This window comes from Oncorhynchus mykiss, chromosome 11 (genome assembly GCF_057628025.1).
Source record: "Oncorhynchus mykiss isolate SJ-2025 chromosome 11, ASM5762802v1, whole genome shotgun sequence".
NCBI classification, from domain to species: Eukaryota; Metazoa; Chordata; class Actinopteri; order Salmoniformes; family Salmonidae; genus Oncorhynchus; species Oncorhynchus mykiss.
Genome location: NC_143032.1, coordinates 17229174 through 17256815, shown reverse-complemented (window position 1 = coordinate 17256815; position 27642 = coordinate 17229174). Strand labels below are relative to the sequence as shown.

Here is a 27642-nt window from a genome sequence, read left to right as displayed (position 1 = left end):
GCGTTGAACAGACTTGAGCGTGGGAGCTTCTTGTTTTAGTTTCTGTCTGTAGGCTGGGAGCAACAAAATGGAGTCATGGTCAGCTTTTCCGAAAGGAGGGCAGGGGAGGGCCTTATATGCGTCGCGGATGTTAGAATAACAATGATCCAGGGTTTTACCAGCCCTGGTTGCGCAATCTATATGCTGATACAATTTAGGGAGTCTTGGTTTCAGATTAGCCTTGTTAAAATCCCCAGCTACAATGAATGCAGCCTCGGGATATGTGGTTTCCAGTTTGCATAGAGTCAAATAAAGTTTGTTCAAGGCCATCTGCTTGGGGGGAATATATACGGCTGTGATTATAATCGAGGAGAATTCCCTTGGTAGATAATGCGGTCGACATTTGATTGTGAGGAATTCTAAGTCAGGTGAACAGAAGGACTTCAGTTCCTGTATGTTGTTCTGATCACACCACGTCTCGTTAATCATAAGGCATACCCCCCCGCCCCTCTTACCAGAAAGATGGTTGTTTCTGTCGGCGCGATGTGTGAAGAAACCAGCTGGCTGCACAGACTCCGATAGAGTCTCTCGAGTGAGCCATGTTTCCGTGAAGCAAAGAACGTTACAGTCTCTGATGTCTCTCTGGAATGCTACCCTTGCTCGGATTTCATCAACCTTGATGTCAAGAGACTGGACATTGGCGAGTAGTATGCTAGGGAGTGGTGCGCGATGTGCCCGTCTCCGGAGCCTGACCAGAAGACCGCTTCGTTTGCCTCTTACGTCGTTGTTTTGGGTCGCCGGGTGGGCTCCGATCCATTGTCCTGGGTGGAAGGCAGAACACAGGATCCGCTTCGGGAAAGTCATATTCCTGGTCGTAATGATGGCGAGTTGACGTTGCTCTTATATTTCAGTAGTTCCTCCCGACTGTATGTAATGAAACCTAAGATTACCTGGGGTACCAATGTAAGAAATAACACGTTTAAAAAAAAAATTTACTGCATAGTTTCCTAGGAACGCGAAGCGAGGCGGCCATCTCTGTCGGCAACGATCATCTCTATCACTAAAACATACCTACCAGAAGTCCAATGGCACACTCTGATAATATAATTGTGCATTGCAAGCGTTGACGGCTCTGGATGGTTAGATCACAGCGGTATGGGGCCAAGCTCCTGACATCTATTGTCACTTGCGGTGCAAGTTCGAATCCTCCATGGCGCGCACGCCTTTCCATCTAATTTGCGCTTAGTGGAACTATTGTTTTTTAACAGGACAATGACCCAAAACACCAACCTCGAGGCTGCGTAAAGGCTAATTGACCGAGAAGGAGAGTGATGAGTGCTGCATCAGATGACCTGGCCTCCACAATCACCCGTAAAACCCAATTGACATGGTTTGGGATGAGTTGGACCGCAGAGATAAGGAAAAGCAGTCAAAAAGTGCTCGGCATATGTGGGAACTCCTTCAAGACAGTTGGAAAAGCATTCCAGGTGACTACCTCATGAAGCTCGTTGAGAGAATGCCTAGAGTGTGCAAAGCTGTCAAAGGCAAAGGGTGGTTACTTTGAAGAATCTAAAAAACATTTGTTTAACACTTTTTTTGGTTACTACATGATATCATATGTGTTATTTTATAGTTTTGATGTCTTCACTATTATTCTACAATTTAGAAAACAGCAACAACAAAAAATAAAACCCTCAAATGAGTAGGTGTCCAAACTTTTGACTGGTGCATGCATGCATACATACATACATACATACATACATACATACATGCATGCATGCATACATGCATGCATACATACATGCATACATACAGTTGAAGTCAGACATTTACATACACTTAGGTTGGAGTCATTAAAACTAGTTTTTCAACCACTCCACAAATTTACTTTTGTTATTGACCAAATACTTATTTTCCACCATAATTTGCAAATAAATTCATTAAAAATCCTACAATGTGATTTTCTGGATTTTTTTTTCTCATTTTGTCTGTCATAGTTGAAGTGTACCTATGATGAAAATTACAGGCCTCTCTCATCTTTTTAAGTGGGAGAACTGGCACAATTGGTGGCTGACTAAATACTGTTTTGCCCCACTGTATATAACATTCTATTGGTTGTAAGAATTTTGTATAGTAATTTAAATTGAAAAATTAGACGTTTTGAATCCGGAGTTGTTTTGCGTATCAATTCATAAACCAGGAATGGGTACATCGAAAATCTCTTCCCAACTATTTTGCAATTTATATGGCACAGCTGTTTTTTGGTCCTTAAATGAAATTGGAAAAAAGTTTCACACTTTTCTTTAACCATTTATGTTCTTTAATACAGGGCCGACATACAAGTACCATACTTTTTCCTCTTCTACTTGCCTCTTCCATTGTGGTAATGCTGCAATTAGTTGGTTGTAATTTGGGGTAGAGCAGACATTTCTATATGTCTGTTTACTGCATGTGTGACATAACTCCACCAGTCCTATTTATGGTATCATTCCCTAAAATTAGAAATTTCTTCGAAAAATATGTTTATTTTTAAAAATCAATTAGTATATTTGAGTTTAACCACAATATTTGTTGTATTACTTGCTGTCTTTTCAGGTGGATTAAACAGAAATTGCAACCAACTTTCTAAGGCTTGTTTAATAAATAACGACATTTTGGAGATTATTTCCTTTTCAAAACAACCGAAAGTGAGCAGGTGTAATCTGAATAAAGGGAAAAGGCCCTTCTTGAACATAGGCTGAGACATTCCTACCAATTTACTAGAGAACCAGTTTGGATTTAAGTATAACTTTTGTATGACTGATGCCTTAAGTGAGAGGTCTAATGCTTTAATATTTAAGAATTTCTGCCCTCCGAATTCATATTCGTTATATAAATAAATAGGCCCTTTTAATTTTGTCTGGCTTGCCATTCCAAATAAAATTGAATATTTTTGTTCATATAATTTAAAAAGCAGGTCACTAGGTATAGGCAAAACCATAAGCAAATAGGTAAACTGAGATATGACTAAAGAGGGTGATTTTTCCACAAATAGACAAGTATTTTCCTTTGCATGGTAGCAAGCAAGATCTTATATATTTTTGCTAACTTTCTATAAACATTTTTTGGAGTGAGATCATTTTTCTTTTGGGATTTGTATACCGAGTATGTCCACATCTCCATCAGACCGTTTAATTGGTAAACTACACAGTAATATAAAATTAGCATTTTTTTGTGATCCAATACATAATAGTACACTTAACATAATTTGGTTTTAATCCTTAGAGGATAGCAAAAGTATCTAGATCCTCTATGAGAGATTCTAAATTGTGGTTTTAAATGAAAACATGAATCATCAGCGTACAATGACACCTTCGTTTTTAAGCCACGGATTTCTAATGCTTTAAGATTGTTTGATCTCATTTTAACAGCTAGCATTTCGATGGCAATAATAAATAGATATGCTGATAGAGGACAACCTTGTTTTACTCCTCTAGATAGTTTAAAACGTTCTGAGATGTAGCTGTTATGTACTATTCTACACCTAGGGTTACTATACATAACTTTAACCCATTTTATAAGACGTTCCCCAAAATCAAAATATTCTATGCATTTATATATAACCTCCAGTCGTACTTTATCAAAAGCCTTTTCAAAATCAGCTATGAAAACAAGGCCTGGTGTCCCCGATATTTCATAGTATTCTATTGTTTCCAGTACTTGTCTAATATTATCTCCAATGTATCGTCCATGTAAAAAACCTGTCTGATTAGGATGAATAATATCTGACAATACTTTAATTCTATGTGCCAAGCATTTTGCTAGGATTTTTGCATTTTTGCATCACAGCACTGAATGGACTGGACTGGACCTTTATATATACACCACTTGGGTCCCGTTTCGGTAATAATGATACCAGATCTTCTTGTTGCGTGTCTGATAACCACTCCTATGTAAATGGTAGATTAAAACATGCTAATAATGGTCCTCTGAATATAAAAAAAAAAAAACAGTATGCCATCCAGCCCTGGAGGTTTTCCCCCACCTTAAAGGCTTTAATTGCATCAAGATGTTCCTCCTCTGTAATTTGGCCTTCACATGAGTCTTTCTGTACAGATGTTCATTTTACATTATTATTAGGAAAAAGATCCATACAATTAGTTCCAGTTAGTGGAGATGGAGGAGACTGAAACAAAAAAATATTCTTAAAAGTACTTTACTTCCTCTTTCAAAATATAATTCGGTGAATCATGCGTCACTCCATTTGTAACAGGTTTCAATACATTTTTTGGGTAGCATTTCTATATTGAAGATTGCACCAAATTCTTTTTAATTTTTCCCTATATTCCATCCAGTTGGCTTTATTTTTTATAATATATTACACTGGATCTTTCTTGAATAAGTTATTTTTCCTCTAACTTATTCTGTGCCTCTATGGTACAGTTTTTATTGCTATATAGCTGTGCTGTTAGTCCTTCAAATTTCCTTTGTTAATATGGACTCTTTTGATCTAAATGTATTTTGTTTTAAAGATGAATACTGAATTGCATGGCCTCTAAAGGCACATTTCGATAAGTTTTAAAAACTCCAAGATGGCCACTCATGGGATTGACATGATAAACTTGGATTATCTGGTCACTCAATGATAAGTATAGCATAATTCAGGATAAAGTGTATCGAAAAACTCCAAGAGGAGATGGAATACACAGTACCCATTATCGCGTCTTTATTCCCTCTACATTGAGTGACCAGATAATCCAAGCTTATCATGCCAATCCCATGAGTGGCCATCTTGGAGTTTTTAAAACTTATCGAAGACTACAAGAGGTGGTTTACTGGCCAGGCATGTGGGTTGATACCCGGACATTTGTACAGCAGTGTGAAGTCTGCCAGAAATACAAACCAGACATTGGCAGACCTGCCGGGAAAATGCAGCAGACCGTGGTGAACCATCCTAATGAAATGTTGGGAATTGACCTCATGGGACCTTTTCCTCCCAGCCGGGGGACACGGAATGAATTTTTATTGGTGGTAGTGGACTACTACACACACTGGGTGGAGTTGTTTCCCCTCCGCAAAGCCACTGCATCAGCCATTGCTCTAATTCTGAGAAGGGAGGTCTTTACCAGATTCAGGATTCCAGACCAAATCCTCTCTGACCGAGGTCCGCAGTTCATATCAGGAATCTACAAAGAGCTCTGTACCTACTGGGGTGTAATTGCCAAGTTGACCACAGCCTATCATCCTCAGACCAACCTGACAGAGAGGGTAAACCGAACCCTGAAGGGGATGATTGCTTCATTCGTGGGGGATCAGCACACAAGTTGGGATCAGCATCTTCCAGAATTTCGCTTTGCACTGAACTCTGCCGTGCAGGAGACTTCTGGGGTCACTCCCGCCGAACTCCACCTGGGAAGACCACTAAAAAGGTCCGATGGACAGGGTCTTGCAAAGTTCGAATGTTTCACCTGACTGCCCAGCGTTTGATGCCGTACAACACCACCACACCTTGCTAGCCAGAGTGGAGGCCAGCAAAACCAAAGCCAAACAACGACAGCTGAGAAACTATGACAAACATAGACGAGGCGTGTGTTTTCCACTCCAGTCTCGTGTCTGGGTACGTTCACATCATCTGTCAAAGGCATCTAAGAAGTTCACTGCCAAGCTAGCTTCGAGATGGAAAGGTCCATGCCGTGTAGTGCAGCAGTTGGGACCAGTGAACTACTTGGTCTGTTTGGAGGACACTGGGGAAGATGTCAGGACAGTGCATGTTGTTGACCTAAAGCCCTGCTACCCTACGGCAGAAGAGCTGGATCGCAGGCAAAAGCAACACCTGCAGGACCTCTTCGTGGAGGACTCTGATGAGGAGGACTTCCCTGGTTTTGTGTAGCAGGAACATGAACCTGTCAAAGCCTGCATCCTCTCTGTTTCTACAGGCGTTGTTTTTTCATGGGGGGAGGAGTGTGGCGAAATCTGCACGGAGCCTTTACCGTGCACTGCCACTTTAAGAGCGCATGAGCAGTAAGGAAGGAGGAAAAAAAGAGGGCTCATTCAGCTCTTTGGGGAGGAGCTCTTTGGTGGCGCGACAGTTTGATTGTGTGTGATTGTGTGTGCTGTGCTGCAGAAGTTTTGTTTGTTTTCAGCGTGTGTAGGTTATAAAGTATTTAACTCAATCATCGGTGTAATCGCTCTAGGTCGTGGTTGTTTTCGTTTGGGACCACACCCGTTATGGATCGCATTGATTAGTAGCAACATTGTTGCGAAGCTTTAACATACAAACCAACAAACCATCGGACAGTCAGACAGTACACCTGCACGCCCGAAGACCACAGCTAAGATCACTTTTTCTCTCTCTTTCTCTTCCCTCTCGTTCCAGTGCTTTACCCTGCAACAGACTCTCTATTTTTCAAAGGCACTTTCCATAGAAATTCATTAGAGCTGGACTATTATTGCCCTGCCAGAAGTATTTTGATGGACATTTTAGTTAAAAGGGAGGTGGCTTGCAAGTTGTGTATTGTTATGTGAACTGTATTGAGGTGTACTAATGACATGTGGCCGAGAAGACTGGACATTTTTAAGGCCTTTGTTGTGTCGATGAACACCCCCCACATTCATACCCTCTGCACTCATCCACTAGAAAATAATACAGATTATTGCAAATCCTATGTTGATGACTGGGTTCATTCTTGTATGAAGTTGCTGTTGAATTGCTCTGCCATTATTAGTATTAGTATTATTGTATGAGGTATTCTTGTTTGGGTTACCGCTGTGATGTGGGTTTTATATGGGGTGTATTCTTTTTTCTCTCCACTGGCTATCTGGTAAACAGGCTACACTCTAGGCAGTCTCTTCTGCTGATGTGTGTGGGTCTGGTAGTGGTACTCTCTCTATTCTACTATTTTCCTTTCGGCATGGTTAATACCTGCCTGGCGCCCGAACAAAATCATTCTTTACCCCTCTCTAATAAATACCGCTACAAAGTGTCCCATACAGTAAAGGGATCTGCTGTACCTATGTTATGTCTGAAAAAGTCAGTTATGAATTATTCTGTCCTAGTTCTAAACAATTAATCTAGTAGGCTTTGATTAAATTTCCAATATCCTAGCTCACGTGGAAATTCTGTAAGAGTAATATATTTATGCCAATTATGTGATGATCTGACCACATTCTGTCCCCTATCAACACTTTTTAAACTTTTGGTGCCAGAGAGAATGTCATAAGAAAGTAGTCAAGACGACTAGCTTGATTAAGCCTCCGTCATGTAGATCTCACTAGGTCAGGGTATTTAAGTCTCCACATATCCACTAATTCCAATATATCCATGACATTCATGATTTCCTTAAGTGCCTGAGGGTGATAGTTTGTAGTGTGATTTCCATTGCGGTCCATAGAGGTATTTAAGACAAAATTAAAATTAAAATCAATATTAATATTAAAATCTCCCACCATAATAATAATAATAATAATAATATTATATAGTCTAGTGTTGCTTGTAGAGTTGATCAATTCTTATATACATTTTCAAAGCATGGATTGTCATTATTTGGACTGTTTAGGTTAATAAGCCATATCTGTTTATTGTCCAATAACATATTTAAAATAATATATCTACCTTGATGATCTGTTTGGACAATTTGCACATTTGGATCAAAATAACTGTTAAATAAAACCATCACCCCTTTTGAATTTCTTTGCCCATGGGAGAAATATATTTCCGCCCGCAGTCCTTTTCCCACAAAATGTAAAACTAAAACTGTTGAATTAGTTTCCTGTAAACAATAGATATTATATTCCTTCTCTTTTAGCCAGGTAAATACTGATGGTCTTTTCTTATTATCGGCTAAGCCATTACAGTTGTGTTACTTTTTCATGATAATAAGAAAATACTTATTTCACCACTTACCATAATAAGACAACTTTCCATTCTATTTATCAAAATATATGTTTATAAACATACCATTAAAAAGTAACACTATGATTGAGTGTCTATATAGCTGTAACATGATATTTGCATTGCTACTAAGTAAACCTCCAATTGGTCCCCACTATTCCACCCGCTAAAAGCCCTCCTTATCCCGAGTTGGGTTGTCATCCCAATGCCCGACAGGCCACCCCCGACCCCCCGTATCCCATAGCCCTGAAAAGACTGGAATCCATCCTTCGAAAAGAGCACACAGTACCATTTACAGATCAGAAGTAGATCAACCGCCAAATGCATTTCCATCACCCTCAACTTGATTTTTATTATCTATATATTTTTTAAATAATAATATACATACACATTTTTAAAATCAGGTTTCTTAATTGCCATAATTAGCTATTAATATTTGTAGTAATGTAGGCAATTTATGCAAAGGGTTTTACCTCTCACCAGTCTCACCATTACCAAAATTACGCCCAATTTTTCAGTTTTTGATTTGTTAAAAAGTTTGAAATATCCAATAAATGTCGTTCCACTTCATGATTGTGTCCCACTTGTTGTTGATTCTTCACAAAAAAATACAGTTTTATATCTTTATGTTTGAAGCCTGAAATGTGGCAAAAGGTCGCAAAGTTCAAGGGGGCCGAATACTTTCGCAAGGCACTGTATAAACACCATGGGACCCCGCAGCCGTCATAGAACGCATCTCCTTCCTGAGCGGTGTCTCCCAGAGATGAACGTACTTTGGTGCGAAAAGTGCAAATCAATCCCAGAACAACAGCAAAGGACCTTGTGAAGATGCTGGAGGAAACAGGTACAAAAGTATCTGTATCCACAGTTAATCGAGTCCTATATTGATATAACCTGAAAGGCCACTCAGCAGGGAAGAAGCCACTGCTCCAAAACCGCCATAAAAAAGCCAGGCTAAGGTAGACCGATTAATCGGAATGGCCGATTAATTAGGGCCGATTTCAAGTCTTCATAACAATCGGAAATCGGTATTTTTGGACACCGATTTGGACGATTTTTTATATTTTTTTACACCTTTATTTAACTAGGCAAGTTAAGTTCAATTCAGTTTCAATGACGGCCTAGGAACGGTGGGTTAACTGCCTCGTTCAGGGGCAGACCGACAGAGTTTCACCTTGTCAGCTTGGGGGATTCAATCTTGCAACCTTACAGTTAACTAGTCCAACGCTCTAACCACCTGCCTCTCATTGCACTCCACGAGGAGACTGCCTGTTACGCGAATGCAGTAAGCCAAGGTAAGTTGCTAGCTAGCATTAAACTTATCTTATAAAAAACAATCAATCAATCATAATCACTAGTTAACTACACATGGTTGATGATATTACTAGTTTATCTACCGTGTCCTGCGTTGCATATAATCGATGCGGTGCGTATCGTTGCTCCAATGTGTACCTAACCATGAACATCATTGCCTTTCTTAAAATCAATACACAGAAGTATATATTTTTTAAAACTGTATATTTAGCTAAAATAAATCCAGGTTAGCAGGCAATATTAACCAGGTGAAATTGTGTCACTTCTCTTGCGTTCCTTGCACGCAGAGTCAGTGTTTATGCAACAGTTTGGGCCGCCTAATTTGCCAGAATTGTACGTAATTATGACATAACATTGAAGGTTGTACAATGTAACAGGAATATTTAGACTAATGGATGCCACCCGTTAGATAAAATACGTAACGTATTTCACTGAAAGAATAAATGTCTTGTTTTCGAGATGATAGTTTCCGAATTCTACCATAATGACCTAAGGCTCGTATTTCTGTGTGTTATTATGTTATAACTAAGTCTATGATCTGATAGAACAGTCTGACTGAGCGGTGGTAGGCAGCAGCAGGCTCGTAAGCATTCATTCAAACAGCACTTTCGTGAGTTTTGCCAGCAGCTCTTCGTTGTGCGTCAAGCATTGCGCTGTTTATGACTTGAAGCCTATCAACTCCAGAGATTAGGCTGGCAATACTATAGTGTGTGGTGTGTTGGTGTAACCAATGTGAAATGGCTAGCTAGTTAGCGTTTCAAACGTCACTCGCGCTGAGACTTGGAGTGGTTGTTCCCCTTGCTCTGCATGGGTAGCGCTGCTTTGAGGGTGGCTGTTGTCGATGTGTTCCTGGTTCGAGCGAGGAGAGGGACGGAAGCTATACTGTTACACTGGCAATACTAAAGTGCCTATAAGAACATCCAATAGTCAAAGGTTCATGAAATACAAATGGTATAGAGAGAAATAGTCCTATAATTCCTATAATAACTACAACCTAAAACTTCTTACCTGGGAATATTGAAGACTCATGTTAAAAGGAACCACCAGCTTTCATATGTTCTCATGTTCTGAGCAAGGAACTTAAATGTTAGCTTACATGGCACATACTGCACTTTTACTTTCTTCTCCAACACGTTGTTTTTGCATTATTTAAACCAAATTGAACATGTTTCATTATTTGAGGCTAAATTGATTTTATTGATGTATTATATTAAGTTAAAATAAGTGTTCATTCAGTATTGTTGTAATTGTCATTATTACAAATAAATACAACTTTAAAAAAATATATATATATATATATTTTTTAAATCAGCCGATTAACTTCTTCGATATAGGGGGCGCTCTTAATTTTTGGATGAAAAACGTTCCCGTTTTAAACAAGATATTTTGTCACGAAAAGATGCTCGACTATGCATATAATTGACAGCTTTGGAAAGAAAACACTCTGACGTTTCCAAAACTGCAAAGATAGTCTGTGAGTGCCACAGAACTGATGTTACAGGCGAAACCCAGATAAAAATCCAACCAGGAAGTGCCTCATTTTTTGAAAGCCCTGCATGCCAATAACTCCTTATATGGCTGTGGAGGAGCTAGGAGTCAGCTTACGTTTTCCACGTTTTCCCCAAGGTGTCTGCAGCATTGTGACGTATTTGTAGGCATATCATTGGAAGATTGACCATAAGAGACTACATCTACCAGGTGGTCGCTTGGTGTCCTCCGTCGCAATTATTGCATAATCTCCAGCTGCAGTATTTTTCCGTTTGCCTTTGATGAGAAACCGACTGCCAGGAATGATTTTTCATCTAATAGAATTGTGAAAAACACCTTGAGGATTGATTCTAAACAACATTTGCCATGTTTCTGTCGATATTATGGAGCTAATTTGGAAAAAAGTTTGGCGTTGTGTTGACTGCATTTTCGTGTTTTTTTTCTTAGCCAAACGTGATGAACAAAACAGAGCTATTTCTCTTACACAAATAATATTTTTGGAAAAAATTTAAATTTGCTCTCTAACTGAGAGTCTCGTCATTGAAAACATCTGAAGTTCTTCAAAGGTAAATTATTTTATTTGAATGCTTTTCTTGTTTTTGTGAAAATGTTGCCTGCTGAATGCTAGGCTTAATGCTATGCTAGGCTATCAATACTCTTACACAAATGCTTGTGTAGCTTTGGTTAAAGCATATTTTGAAAATCTGAGATGACAGTGTTGTTAACAAAAGGCTAAGCTTGTGTTTCAATATATTTATTTAATTTCATTTGCGATTTTCATGAATAAGAAACGTTGCGTTATGGTAATGAGCTTGAGGCTATGATTACGCTCCCGGATACGGGATTGCTCGACGCTAGAGGTTAATCGGTATCAGCTTTTTTTTGGTCCTCCAATAATCGGTACAGGCATTGAAAAATCATAATCGGTCTACCTCTAGACTACAGTTTGCAACTGCACATGGGACAAAGATTGCACTTTTTGGAGAAATGTCCTCTGGTCTGATGAAACAAAAATAGAACTGTTTGGCCATAATGGCCATCGTTATGTTTGGAGGAAAAAGGGGGAGGCTTGCAAGCCGAAGAACACCATCCCAACCGTGAAGAACGTGGGTGGCAGCATCATGTTGTGGAGTGCTTTGCTGCAGGAGGGACTGGTGCACTTCACAAAATAAATGGCATCACGAGAAGGAGAATTACGTGGATATATTGAAGAAACATCTCAAGACATCCGTCAGGAAGTTAAAGCTTGGTCGCAAATGGGTCTTCCAAATGGACAATGACCACAAGCATACTTCCAAAGTTGTGGCAAAATGGCTTAAGGACAACAAAGTCAAGGTATTGGAGTGGCCATCACAAAGCCCTGACCTCAATCCCATGGAAAATTTGTTGGCAGAACTGAAAAAGCGTGTGCGAGCAAAGAGGCCTACAAACCGGTCTCAGTTACACCAGCTCTGTCAGGAGGAATGGGCCAAAATATACCCAACTTATTGTGGGAAGCTTGTGGAAGGCTACCCGAAACATTTGACCCAAGTTAAACAATTTAAAGGCAATGCTACCAAATACTAATTGAGTGTATGTAAACTTCTGACCCACTGAGAATGTGAATAAATAAATAAAAGCTGAAATAAATAATTATCTGTATGTGTCTCTCTTTCACGCACACACAGAAATTTCACTGATTTTAAAAGAAAAACACATTTTTTGTCCACTAAAATAACATCATATTGATTAGAAATACAGTGTAGATATTGTTAATGTTGTAAATGACTATTATAGCTAGAATAGCTGATTTAGCAGATTTTTTTATGGAATATCTACATAGACGTACCAAGGCCCATTATCAGCAACCATCACTCCTGTGTTCCAATGGCACGTTGTGTTAGATAATCCAAGTTTATCATTTTAAATGGCTAATTGATCATTAGAAAACCCTTTTTCAACTATGTTTGCACAGCTGAAAACTGTTGTTCTGACTAAAGAAGCAATAAAACTGGCCTTCTTTAGACTAGTTGAGTATCTGGAGCAATTAAGAGAGTGAAGAGGCGACTCCAGGATGCTGGCCTTCGAGGCAGAGTAGCAAAGAAAAAGCCCTCTCTCAGACTGGCAAATAAAAATAAATGATTAAGATGGGCAAAAGAACAGACACTGGACATTATCCTGGAGTCGCCTCCTCACTGTTGGCGTTGAGACTGGTGTTCTGCGGGTACTATAAAAGGAAGCTGCCAGTTGAGGACTTGTGAGGCGTCTGTTTCTCAAACTAGACAATGTACTTGTCCTCTTGCTCAGTTGTGCACTGGGGCCTCCCACTCCTCTTTCTATTCTGGTTAGAGCCCGTTTGCACTGTTCTGTGAAGGGAGTAGTACACAGCGCAATTCTGTTGCCGTGGAATTGCCCAGAGTTGATATTATAGTCTGCCATTTCTGTGAGGACTTGATTTTAAAAAATGTGCAATAGCTAAGTGTTTATGTTGTAATCCAATATAGACAAAAAGTATCGGTATCATCTTATCATCCTGTTTTAATAGGTGGCGGGCCAATATGCCCCTGTCATGTGGGATTGATGCCTGCATCTCTCGCCTAATGCTGAAGGATCCAAACAACAGATGGTGTAGAACATGGTCTCAGCAGGACTCTCCTCCACCTCTAGACTAAATGAGGTTTGATAACATCCGGGAAGAGAGCATGCAAGAGAGAGAGAGAGACTGCAGCTTGGCCCAGGAGGAAAGGAGACAAGGTAAGGAAGCTAGTGGACTTCAGGAGGAGGCAGGAACTTGATAGATGTTAAGGAGAGAGAGAGAGAGACTGTCAGTGATGTGGGGTGCCAGGTAACAACGTCACTCAGAGACTGTCAACATCCTGTGTACATCAGAAGAAGACGTCCCCACATAAAAAAACTATTTCACACACATTACAAAGGCAGGAAAGACGACAATGCCCCTACACACACACCTACACTTCATTCTCATTCCTGTAACTGATCAAATACACATGCAAAGCAGGTGATGCTCTCCCTTGTCATCAGAGGGGAGATGAGAGACATGACCTCTGTGAAAGTAGTCAGTCATTCATTCAGTCCCCCCCCTCACACACACACAGGGCCAACCTTCAGGAGGACAGCACAGAGGCAGGCAGCAGCAGCAATGTATTAGGGGGGTTGACAGTGACAGAATACAAACATCTCCCCTGAAGGAAGCAGGATTACTAGTCTCTCTGTCTAATTATATCATGGTGCATTCATATGTTCAGTCAGGCAGGCAGGATTTAACCCAGAATGAAGAGAACCACATAGAACAGCATTTCCTGGACCTCCAGGTTTTGAATACCCCAACAGGATGTGTTCCAAATGGCACCCTATTCCCTTTATAGTACACTTTAAACCAGGGTCCAAGAGTAGTGCACTATAAAGGAAATAGGGTGCCATTTGGGATGCATTCTATTATTCTAGTCACTGTGTTCCTTGGCCTGTTCTTATCACCTCGGAGTGAAGCTGAGTGGTGCAGAGTGGAGCTCTCATGTTTATGTTGTGTTTAATCTCCTTCTCCTTTGATGATGGCTCTTATCTCTCTGCAGCACGCTCTCTCTATCTCAGCCTGGCCAACTTTCACAGTTCCACTTCCTGTTCTTCGTTGCCTTGGTGACGGAGTCTGGGGTTTCCGCCACGGAGCAGAGTGAGCATGCTCCGTGGCCCCAGTGGACAGGAAGTGGGAGAGGAACTCAGCACAGGGAGCCTAATTTCTCATTACACCGTTCTCTGAGACAGACTGTTCTCAGACAGGCAGACACACACCGTTCTCAGACAGGCAGACACACACCGTTCTCAGACAGGCAGACACACACCGTTCTCTGACAGGCAGACACACACCGTTCTCTGACAGGCAGACACACACCGGTCTCTGACAGACAGACACACACCGTTCTCTGACAGACAGACACACACCGTTCTCTGACAGACAGACACACACCGTTCTCTGACAGAAACACACCGTTCTCTGACCAACACCGTTCTCTGACAGACAGACACACACCGTTCTCTGACAGACAGACACACACCGTTCTCTGACAGACAGACACACACCGTTCTCTGACAGACAGACACACACCGTTCTCTGACAGACAGACACACACCGTTCTCTGACAGACAGACACACACCGTTCTCTGACAGAAACACACCGTTCTCTGACAGAAACACACCGTTCTCTGACAGAAACACCGTTCTCTGACAGAAACACCGTTCTCTGACAGAAACACCGCCCTGACTGACAGACAGCTGGCTGGTGTACCTGCTGACAGATCACTGGTACTTAAGTCAAGATAACATGTTGTTACATGTATGGTAGATTTAACAAGTACAACCAGTCTATACTCAAACAGAGCTTGTAGGCTAGACATTTTTATGGTACAGCCACAGTACATAGGCCTACAATAGCAGTTGGTGCTTAATGCTTAGTGACTGATTTGATGTTTGTTTGACTATAATGGACAGATTTAGTAAATGTACCTGGTATGTCATCTCTACTAGTAGCACTAACAGAGATATACTGCTCTAAACCTGGATGACACCAGTCAAGGCTAGTTGACATTAAGCACATAGAGATCCAGCACATTTCACGGGTCAATTGTGTACAAATCAGGCCCATGAAAAGATGCAGAATGCACAGTTAGCAGTATTTCCACCACTGGGGTAAATCCAATAGGGTAAATCCTGTTCAATCGGTCTTCTGCAACCCCCCAACCATAACATCTCAAAGAAGACAGACAACCCAGGCCTTGTGGTGGTTAACAATTCAGCTCGTTAGTCTCATTTCAGTCACCATCATGTGAAGAGAAACACGCATCACTGCGTTTAGTGTAGAATTCAATTATCGGTCTCCCTAAACCCCATAAGCCCACCTGCAGCCTCAAGTCAGGCACTGCTTCTCCACGCCCCCTGAAACAAGCTGGGCTGCTTGGCAAAAATGTGCTTACAGCTTAAACCTCCCCCAGCATCTAGAATCCCCTCCCGGACCACCTGAAGATAGGGCTGGGCGATATATTGAATTAATTCAAATGAATGTTTTTGCGCAATATTCCAAATGCCTGCATCGCAAGAATTAAGTTGTTTTTTTAAAAGCGTTTTATGTTCACTTGTCTTCTTTTTGGTCTTGTCTCCTTCGCTCCTTCTGTGCGCCTTCCCATTTACACCAGAGATCTGTATATAATGACGAGATGCACATGTCTCCGCCTGAACAATGGGAGTCTTTCTCCCAAAGGCAGGAAGTCAGGAGACAAGCTTAGGTCCAAAATAAACCCATTGGGCTTATTTGCCAGATTTTTGCCAGAGTGAAACCTCACGTGTCGCCTCTTTCTCTGGTTTACACATGCCACTGACAACAAAGATGAGAGATCACGTCTTCCTCTCTGACATGCGGTTTCAACTCGCTATTTGCATTTGATGTTTGGTCCAACAGAATGGGTCATATGGACACAGAAACACATGGAGACATTATTTTACTGTAATAGAGGAGAAGTTGAACTTTCTACTGACACTACTAAAATGAAAGTATCAATGAACACTGAGTCTGGAAAATGAAAGCTCAGTTTGTTGTGTGCGGCATTGCGGTACCAAGTACCGCTAGCAGCATTTTAGCCAAAGACTGTTATACTAGCTGTCTAGTCTGTGTTTTATAAATGCGCAATAAGCATAAAAACACAAAATAAGGAATTGGCAACTCGTTCTCATTCTGATAAATAAGGAAGGAGACTTTATTCCAACATCTGAACAAAGTGGACAGGCTAACATGCTGTTCAAACAGTTGGAGACAGACAGCATGGTGCGTTCAAAACAATTCAACTGTTCTGCCTTGTTAGCTAGTAACAAAAAGATCCAAGTTGGCTAAACTTGACATATGGAGATTAGCAGGCTACTCACTAGCATGTGGGTTTATACTTGAGAGAATGTTTATATTAGACCGGTGTTCATTTTCTATAGCCAAATGCCTGTCACAAGAAATTAGTCATTATTACTGAATGTGCATAATGTTTTTATTTTGTATTTGTTATTTAGCAGATGCTCATATCCAGAGCGACTTACAGGAGCAATTAGGGTTAAGTGCCTTGCTCAAGGCACATCAACAGATTTTTTTTTTTACCTAGTTGGCTCAGGGATTCGAACGAGCAATTTTGTTTATTGAAGCAACGCTCTTAACCCCTAAATGGTTACATTTGTAACAAAAAAGGGCATTTTCATGAATACACTTGAAACCCAGATTAGTGATTGCAAAAAACCAGGTTAAACTATTTTGATTAAATAATTGTCTAGTGAACAGGGAAAGGAAAGGGGGATACCTAGTCTTCCGCATTTTAACCCAACCCCTCTGGGTCTTATGGTTGTGGAAGGCTTACGTTTAACTTAGGTATAACTTTACAAGCCCTGAATTTATTAGGATTATTGCTGACTGTTTGAAAATCAAGATCTCGAATCGCCCCATAAATCTGAAGAAAAAAATGTTTTTAGGCCATATCGCCCAGCCCTACCTGAAGGCACCACAGACTCGGGGCTCCTTAAAAAAGGGCCTGAAGAACTTGTTCTTTAGGAAGGCTTTCTGTTGATAGCTGTGCTCCTTGGTGTCCTCGTCTCTTGTAGCGTCAGTGGTGTTCTTTATGTCAGTTTCTGTGTATAGTTTTTTATATGCACTTTGAGATTATTCTGTATAATGAAAAGCATTTTACAAATGTAATATATGAAATTATTAACCCTGTGTGTGGTTGTACTGTATTAGTAGTAGCCTTTCATGGGGGTGTAGCCTAATTCTCTCTGACTGACTGCCTGCAATAAATCAAATCAGGACCAATTTCACACTATCATACTAATTACACCCTCAGTTACATAAGATATACACACCCCACTAACACCATTTCATGGTCTGTTCCCTATTCATATATCTATGCCTACTGTACTTTTAAAGGAAATCAGAGCCCTTTGTGACACTACTGTCATGGTTCAGGTATGCACCAATGATTAGATTTCTTTTTCTTTTTTCCTGCATATAAAAGTATTGGGCGAGCCGCCTAAGTGTTTGAAATGCAAACATGTCTACACCGCCAAGATGGGGGGCCTCTAAAATTCTCTCTAAATTTCAGCCGTGCCAACCACTCTCACTGCCACACCCACCACCTAAATAAAATCCGGACCTCGCAGTCTATGATGATGTCATATGGCTGAGTCTAACTTTAAAGCTTTGTTGGTGGTATGATTTCTTTGAGTGTGTGGGGAAAAAAAAACATGTGGCTAAAATGTCACATGCAGAGAAACTTGAATGGTCAATTCACCAGACATGTTTAGGGAGTAGCCAAGATAATGAGGCTATAAAGGTCGCAGATTACAACTGTATAGAAACCAGGGGACCTGGTTGGCCTTTAAACAATGGGACCACTACCTCATCAGCCTCTACTGTACATTAGCCTATTCATCATCACAGGCTGTAGACAGCATAGGCCCTATATAGACAATCACCAGTCAACATGACCGGTTTATTATTTGTATTACCTTTATTTAAACTAGGCAAGTTGAACAAATTCATATTTACAATGACGCCCTACTCCGGCCAAACCCTAACCCGGAGGTGTGCCGCCCTATGGGAATCCCAATCACGGCCGGCTGGATTCAAACCAGGCTCTGTAGTGATGCCTCTAGCACTGAGATGCAGTGCCTTAGACCGCTGCGCCACTCGGGAGCCCCATCACAATGTTAATAACTTGAATACAAGGAACCTGCCCTGCTCTTATCACTCCATGATTAACTAGATTACTCAGTAGAGGTATAAATCATATTAGCAATAGAGTACATCTGTTTTATTAGTTCCTGGCTGATATGATGTGAGTGAGGAGAAAGGTCTGTATTGGCTAGGGGAGTATGAGGGTCCTGCCAGCTAAACTAAGCTAACTGCTAGCTAGGCGAATCCCGTGAGGCTATAAGGAAGGAACCCTTTCTGTTTCAGAGGGTCAGAAGCCCTACAGTAGCTGTTCTTATTAAAACATTGCTAATTTAGCAGGCTACTCTCACCTCATTCTCTCCATCTCTCTCATTACTCCCTCATTTCCCCTTCACAGCAGAGGGTTAATGAGCACACACCACTAGGGCCGAGCTATGATAGGGAACGTACACATGTACTCTATTCGCTTCTCTTCTCATGGGGCCTACTGTACACACATTGATAGCCATGCAGGGCAACGAGGGCACACGTGTGCTGCAGTTTTAATATCTACTGTTGGTGGCTTAATGTGGCAATCAGCAGTTGCGACGTCCATTTTTAGACTTAAATTAATTATATGTATGAAGACTTATAAATGCCTTGAGCTTAGTTCAAAAGGTTACATTTCTCCAGCCCCTTCCCTCAGCTTCTTACCAAAACATGGGAGAAGCGTTGTTATTGTTACAATTGCTGATCCACAGTTTAAGCTATATTCAGTTTACATCAATGTCATGCAATGTCATCGTCTCCTCAGACATGACGCATTATATTTACTTCTGTTGTATGGCAAGCTACAGTCATATGCTGCGGAAGCCTGTCTGAGAGACCACATGCACACACACAGTGGATGTGCTTGTCTGGTCCCCAGGGACTCCAGGTACTTTGAGATCCCATCTATTCTGTTCTTCACCCATATTCACCACATATTAGTTGCAGGTCACTCCTGTGGCTATTAATAGAAACAGCCTCTTACGCAACACACAGACCCAGACAGTCACTGGCTCAGAGAGAGGGGGAATACTTTGATCATGTTTCGCTACACTCGCAATAACATCTGCTAAATATGTGTATGTGATTTGATTTTTAATGTTCCAAGCATTACAGCACACCACATGCATTCTCTCACTTTGTCTGCTTGGTTTCTGAGTGACTGTACATTCCTCTAGTCTTTCACTGATTTATAATGTATAATGCTACTACACGTCAAATTATCACTGAAATAGTACATGTCTACAATGTGCCTATTAGAGCCAACCTCTGTATGTATGATGATTCGCCAGAGATTTGTACAGACATTCTAGAGAGCTTCTGTCCATGGATGGAGCACTACAGGTCCCTGTTGTACAGCTGAGCTACGTGTCAACAGTCAGTGTCTCTCTCTAAGCTAAGTCCTATATCCTCAAGGCCTTAAGACAGTAGGGATGTCTGTGAGGCTTTGGCTGTCAGACTGAGTTAGTTATCTCGCCACACGAGAAGATTAAGGATTATAGACAGAGATGTCTAGCTGCTGTCACTCATGCACTACCACCAATCACACAGCTGGAAGGACCGAGGCACAGCGGAGGCTAGCGCTTTAAAAATCACAAATTAAATGTGCTCAAACAACTACAGTAGAGGTGCTGCCGCAAATCAAGAAAAGTTCTCTAGCCAGGTAATCTAGTGACTTCTCTCCGTCCTCTCTACCATGGCCGTCTAGTGACTAACAGTTGAATTGTCTAGTTCTGTCACTGGTTTCCCATGATACTAGAGCTGCAGGAATGCAGTGAGCTGGTGAGTTTCCAGGAAGTGCTAGTGAGTGGATGGGTTTGATTCATGTGTCCCTGAGGAGATAAGGGTTCTGTTTAGTTGCCTGCCTTAGTGTGTGTGCGTGTGTCTTGCCTCTGCACAGTTCTACTGGTGGACCACATTGTCAGGCCTCCCCCTCTCCCCATTCCATTCCAGTGTTCCGTCGCTAGCAGACATTACATCTGAACCCTACTCTAACCTGGGGCATAGACATCAGCTCAAACACAATCAGCAGGCTTTCTATTTCTAACTATCGCCCTCACTAACTGACCAATTTAGAGCTTGTTGCAAGTCTGCAAGAAAGAGAAAGTCATTGCGACCATGAGGAGTTAAACTGTAAAGCAAGCAGCTTCACGCATAAAACATAGTTATCCGTCACCCTGAGAAGTTTGAACATGCAGGCTACGCCACACTAGCCGGGAATCAAACACATACTGTCTGTGTGACTAAAGTGGACCACATTAGCCCACTGAGCTAAAGCCTAGGGCATTAACTCTCTGGGAGCTAATAGAAGTATTCCTGTCACAGGTGTGGTCACGACGTCACATGCAGTAAACTACCACTGGGATAGAATACCATCTAGGCTAGGCTGTTGTGGTCGTGACACACTTATTGTGTAACCTTCCTTGGTTCCCCTCCCTGGCTTAACACCGACATTAGTTAGGGGCAATTCCATGGTAACAGAATTATGCTGAAATGCAGATTTTGTTGCACAATGACTACTTTGAACAATTTACACAGTAAATAAAATAAAAACATTTACTAGAAAAACTATAAAGATGCAAAGTTTGGTAACAGAATTACGGTAAAATCTCCCTCAGTTTTATTCTGTTCCCAAATGTATTTTTGTAATATTAGTTAAGTTAGTCAGTTAAGAACAAATTATTATTTACAATGACGGCCTAGTGGGTTAACTGCCTTGTTCAGGGGCAAAATGACAGATTTTTACCTTGTCAGCTCAGGGATTCCATCTAGCAACCTTTCGTTTACTGGCCCAACACTCTAACCACTAGGCTACCTGCTGCCCCATATCTGTACAGTTCTTCCTGTAAATGTTTCCGTAAAATGTTCTGTGTAAATTGTTAAAAGTAGTCCTTGTGCATACATTTTATGGGTGGTTAAACTTTTAAAATCAATATTTTTTGTTTGGTATACATTTTAAAGGGAAAAATCTGAGTCTCAGCATAATTCCATTACCATGTAATTGCCCTTAGGCCCTGTGCAGTGGAGAGCATAGCACAATCATGGCTCTTTCCATGAGAGAGAGAGTGTGTGTGTGTGTGTCCCCTCTTCTCATTCACATTAGTAACCCTGCACCAAAAGAGACTGTTTTATTATAGAAGTTTGAGCTGGGCTGACCAGCCTCTGATGCAGAGTGAATGAGGGAGAACAACTGAGGGGGGTGGGGGGGCTCAACATCTGTCTGGAACAGTAGAGGACCACCACATGGACCACTAGAAAGATAGCGAGACCACCACTGTGTCTGGCCAACACTTCACTGTTAAGGCGTCAGCATGCTTCCGTTTGGCTGGCGCCTAGCCGAACTCAGCTAGCTGAACTGAAGGAATGTGCTTGCATTTTCCCTTAAAAAGGCCTTTGTTTGGGGCCTTCCGAATGGCGCAGCGGTGTTAGGCACTGCATCGTAGTGCTAGAGTCTTCACTACAGATCCGGGTTAGATCCCGGGCTGTGTCGCAGCTGGGATGTCCTTATCCCATCGTGCTCTAGCGATTCCTTGTGGCGCCCGGGCACATGCACGCTAAAGTCGGTCGTCAGCATTTCCTCTGACACATTGGTGCGCCTGGCTTCCGGGTTTAGCGAGCAGTGTGTCAAGAATCAGAGCGGCTTGGTAGGGTCGTGTTTTGGAGGACGAATGGCTCTTGACTTCGGCTTTCCCAAGTCCGTATGGGAGTTGCAGCGATGGGACAAGACTAACTACCCTCATAAAATTGGGGAGAAAACGAGGTGAAACATTTTTGGAAATAACAACAAAAAAAATGATGAAAGAAAATTACAATTTGAAAAACGACAAAAAAGTGGCAATAGTACTGTTTGTCCATTTTGCGACACTGTAGCCAGTATAAACTTCCTCAAAATAGTCTGAATTAATTTTAGATAACTTAATAATTCGGTCATTCATTTTGACATTTATTCTGAAGAGATCTTAGTTGCGCAATTTTACATCTAGCTAAGATGTTTGGTGCAGTATCTTTCAATTAAAAAGCGTGCATGATGATGAATCATCTCTCTTTGAATGGCAACAAAGACTTTATTGAAGAATCGCTACTGTTGACCAATCACCGACGAAGGGGCGTAGACTTCGGCGCAAAACTTTGGCTTGCATGCTGAACAATTTGAGTCTGAACAGTCGGGAAAAAAAGAAAAATCACTGACGTCCAAAACAAACAAAAATGTCACAAAATGTCATAATATATGCACAAACTCTACCAAACTGTTCCGGCAGAGAAGCATGCGGACGCCTTTACAGTAACACAGCCAAGGTTTATTCTTGGACTTCTTTTCTGTTTAATGTAATCTCTGGTTTACTCTGTTGGCTAGGCTGGAGTAATCATTTCATGTCCATCTACTAAATAACCTCTACTCACTATTTAAAACTCCTCAGTATATTTTTACATGGCATACAGAGAGTAAAAATGTCAATTATTTTAAACAGCCAGTGTAGCATTGCAGAGAGAATCTACTGTAATGCTGACATACCCAGAATACGGTGATCATTCACTCTTTGCATAGCCACTCTTCCACAGACGTATGCTAAAGATTTCAGCAAACTCCATTTGAGATTTAGAACTTCAATGTTGTATCCAAAACAATAACAACATTCTAGTAATGATCATTAGTATTTTATGTAATGAAACATGGGGACAGTGAGCCAATGTTAAGCTACATGGCTCTGACTGAGACTTCCTTCTGTGTACAGTGAATGACAGAGGAAGGGACAGAGAGTGATGATAAGCTCTCCGACATGGAAATATCTGCTCTCATGACACTGGACCCTGGGAGCTCGGAGAGCTTATCCTACACACACACACACACACACACACACACACACACACTAAAACACAGAGGGTAAGCTACTTAGTGTCACATTGAGAATGCAAACAGTTATCATAATATTAGTCTATCAGCAATTCACATTTACCCCAGGCAGTGTGGTATGTCTTAATACATGGAGTTGGAGAAATTACACATATGGCTGACAATCTAGCCCAGCAACATGATAACTTAGAGAACCCACTTAGCTACCTAGTTAGTATTGCATTTCTGCCAAAGTTCTATTGAAAGCCAACAAACGTTAAACTTCAATTCAAAATCAAGCCTAATGTGACCAGATGCTGATTTGCATTAACAGGACAATAACCACTGCGAGCAGTCATCCCTGATTTGCGCCTGCCAGTCTCTAGTATGGCAAGTCAACCACATTCTGACACATAGATGACACTATTGTTAGCTAGCTGAGCTTTAGGTTTAACTTATTAGTAGCGTTACAGGGCCATGAAACATCGATTTGCCCACCACCAACCAACCCCAATGGACCGACTTACCGAATGGTTGACTCCCCACATAAGGACGCTGAGCAGAGGGTCACTGGCTCGGAAAAGCTTCACTTTCTGAGCCACGAAGTGTTTCTTCTTCGTCTTCGTCTTGCTCGCAATAGATGCGGCAATGCTGCTCGCTGTAGCCATCTTTAGTTATGTGAAATAGGCTGGATATCACTCAGTCAGTGACAGTTATTTATGGAGCTGAGAGAGTAGCCACTCAATGATCACCCTCCCTCTGCATTTAGCTTGCGAGCAAGCCGAAAACAACAGTATTTTCTGTATTACCTAGCCTCTCTAATTTGCATTATCTTTTAGTTAGCTGGTTAACGAAATGACGGTCGTTGATAATGTATTGTAAAATATGAACGTTATTTCCTTCACTGTCAGCTAACGCACCACTAGCTCATTAACCCAACACTTCCCCCCAACATCGTAAGTCACCTCTTCCTTCCTCAAACTCCTCACCCCCGACACGATAGCCTCACTGAGTCGACGTCGTCACTTAGCATTGCTCTCTGGCTAACCAAGCAACTGACTGGACGCATCCGGGCAAAACATTTAGGAAGCTAACACCGCAATGGTGAAATAAAAGAAACATGTTCATGCAACCGTAGCAATCTTTTTCCAACCAACTACACTAAAATGCCAACGCAGCTCGCCTGCCTACTGGTACTGCACACTCCTACCGAACGCTTTAGCAGAGCAGTGGCAGCACTGGCCAAAGCTAACGGTCGTTAGCTTGCTAACTAGCAACTAGCTAGCTATTCAGTCCTTTTGGTTTTTCTCCCTCCTACGCGTTTGTTGGTCAGCCTCGAAATATGACAGTGGCCCAACCGTTCCAGTGCCAAAGAGGAGAAATCTAAAATCTACGTTTTATCAAAACGGTGTTCTTTCCTAAGATGCTTTCGGCTCGGTGTTGTACTGTCAACTGACAGCTCGAGGGAAGGATGACAGCCAGAGCGACATTCCCTCGTGCAGACAGATTGGACAATAGTAGCGTTCCAGGTAGCCTAAATTGTATTACGCCTTGCGCAATTGACCACATTGTTGAATCCAGTTCTGCATTTATGTAGATCTTAGAGATTACAGATCTGTATCAGATATCTCAAAATACGGAAGTAATGTTTATCATTGCAAGAACCCCAGCAATATGACTTAACGATATGATAATATGCGTCATGTAGGCGGCCTGGAACGTTTCCATTCTATTCCGTCTTTCCCCTCTTGCTAATGTTGCGTTCAAGACAACTCGGAACACGGAACTAGGAATCCTCCGACTTCAGAAAAACTGGCATCTTTCTACAGCTCCAACATTCTGACCTGAATTTCACTAAAGTCATGATTTGTCCTCTTTTTTTCCAAGTTCCCAGTTGTCTTGAAAGCACAATGATACCCGTGTTTCCCACTTGGGATGTATCAGAATCAACCAACAGGAAGCTCCACGCAAATAACTTACATGACGTGAACGCGACATGAGCCCTTTTTTTCTCCATAGTTCCCAGTGTTCGTGAACGCACCAACACACTGCAGTCCAACCTCCCCAAGTATGGTCTCTCTCTCTCGCCCTCTCTTAAATGTGATTCCTTTCTCTCAAATAAAATACTGTATTCATACAAAATGTGACCCATTTTAGAAAAATGACATTGATAAATGCTGGTCCTTTTTTATTTTAAAGTAATATTATCAACCGTGTGCATGTGTGTGTGTCTATGTAGGCTACTGTATGCATGTCCCTTTGCAAACCTTAATAATACATTAGTGAAAAGCTATAAAATATCTGCACACCCCATCCCCTAATCTTGAACCTTTATTTGAGATTAATCTGTATCACTCAGGGCAGGCAGGCCACTGACAATGTAGTGACAGTGTCCCGCAGGGCCAGAGGTGCTGTAATGCTTTTAGAGGTCGTTTGGGTGTTTTGGTGCAGAGCAGTGCAGAGTGAGCTGTTTCGAGCCGCTGTGCTGTGTCAGGGCGTCGTTGTGGTGGAGGAAGCCCCGCTCTGTCTGCTGGTGATGATGTGGAGCTCATTTGGTTTATGACTCACCCTCCTCATGCCAGGAGCCTCTTGTGCTGCTGTGGGAGACAGGCAGGCCAACTCTTAAAGGCACAGCCACACCATTACTACGGAATAGAATAGAATTGAATAGTGGGTGTGGGTGACATTCAGACAGGCAGACAGTAAAATAAATACACAACAGCACAATGACACACATGTATATTGCCCTATATAAAGGTAAACCAATAATCCCTAACCAAACAGTTCATAAAATGTTCAGGTTGTTATTTTAATGCAAAATTAGTCTCCAAGCCACTAAAAATGCCAGTAAGCTTTGCAAATTGTTATTTTGTGTTAGCAGTGTTAACTGTACAAGCAGTGCATGCAAAATAAGCCTGCAGGGCAAATATTATCATCTGCTGTGTGAAATGTAAATTGTTCTTTGTGTTGCCAAGGCATGCAAAGCTAACATCTTGTTGAGGATGTTGGCAAATGACCAGAACAACCAGTTGATAAAAAGCCACAGTATGTGATTTGCAGTAATTAACTGATGAAATATAGTCTCTTGATTTTGTATGACGGTCATCATCAACCAAATAAAGGACCTACCTACTCTATCGTTTGTGCAGTCATTCCCACCACTTCAAGTGCAACTTGCATGTAAAAATGTCATGGGATGCATTTTATTGTTTGTTTTGGCTAGTGGTCCAATCCATATAATTAGGAATTAAAATACAAATCCTTATTATTCACATAAAAGAGTGTGGCACATTCTAAACCACAGGCTTTCCTTCATTTCATGAAAATCTTCCAACTTCTAGCTTCCAGTTTGTACCACACACACACAAAAAAAAACATGAATTAAGAATTAGATAGGATCTCTGACTAAAACTGTGGCATTCGTCGCCTTGGAACGAAATGTCAAACTTGCTTTCCAAAACATTATTTGCTAGCTAACAGACTAGCTGAAAACCTGTATGCAAGATAGCTAGGTACTGATCGTCCGCGGAATTGAACATCCGCGGAATTGAACAGCATGTAAGAAACAGTTCATTATTCAAATGGTAATCAGGAAGGTAATCATACATTTCCTAAAAGCAACCTCATTTGGACGTCCAGGGTAATTGTGTTAGCAAGCTCTCTTACAACCTTAGCTAGCTAACGCGTTTGTCGTATGGAATGGACCAAGGTGCAGCGCGGTGAGCGTACATTTTTCTTTGTTTGCAAATGTCGTCGTCGTCAACAACAACAACAACAACAACAACAACAACAACAACAACAACAACAACAACAACAACAACAACAACAACAACAACAACAACAACAACAACAACAACAACAACCGTGAAGCTCCGTAAGGCTATACATGCACAAACAAAGACAAATACCCACAACTCCCAAAAGGAAAAAAAGTCTGCCTAAGTATGATTCCCAATCAGAGACAATGATAGACAGCTGTCCCTCATTGAGAACCATACCCGCCAAAACATAGAAACAAACCACAAACCCAAATCACACCCTGACCTAACCAAATAGAGAAATAAAACGGCTCTCTAAGGTCAGGGCGTGACAGCGTTAGTTAACAAGCTAAGTTCAGCCAGTGCATGCCAAAGTTGACACCCATGTAAACATTGACAGCATGTTATAAATGGGTAAATAAGTTTTCTGAAAAATATGTGGTTTGTAGTTTCAGGATGGGGAAGAAAATGTAGAAAGAGAGTGAGCCCTCATCTAAGGATCTGGTAAGAAGATTAAGATATGTGGTGGTGGGGGTCGATTTAATGGGAAGTCAAACAACTTAATCTCTCCCTCTATCAATCACATTCAAAGGGCTTTATTGGCATGGGAAACAGATGTTCACATTGCCAAAGCAAATGGAATAGTCTCTCTATTCTTCCCCTCGCTCTAGTTTGACACTCTGC

General features: G+C 41.4%; 1 protein-coding gene across 3 annotated transcripts in view; it reads right to left on the bottom strand.

Moving 5' to 3' along the window:
• pip4k2aa (phosphatidylinositol-5-phosphate 4-kinase, type II, alpha a) overlaps window positions 1-24908 on the bottom strand; it is a 40561-nt gene extending 15653 nt beyond the window's left edge. For 2 of the 3 annotated variants that reach the window (XM_036935074.2, XM_036935076.2), the window contains exon 1: window positions 23728-24906. In XM_036935074.2, the coding sequence (XP_036790969.1) occupies window positions 23728-23868 (141 nt within the window). In that variant the 5' untranslated portion in view covers window positions 23869-24906. Of the gene's footprint in view, window positions 1-23727 lie in introns of all 3 variants that reach the window. The other variant, XM_036935075.2, reaches the window with a different exon arrangement.
• Window positions 24909-27642: the final 2734 nt, after the last annotated feature.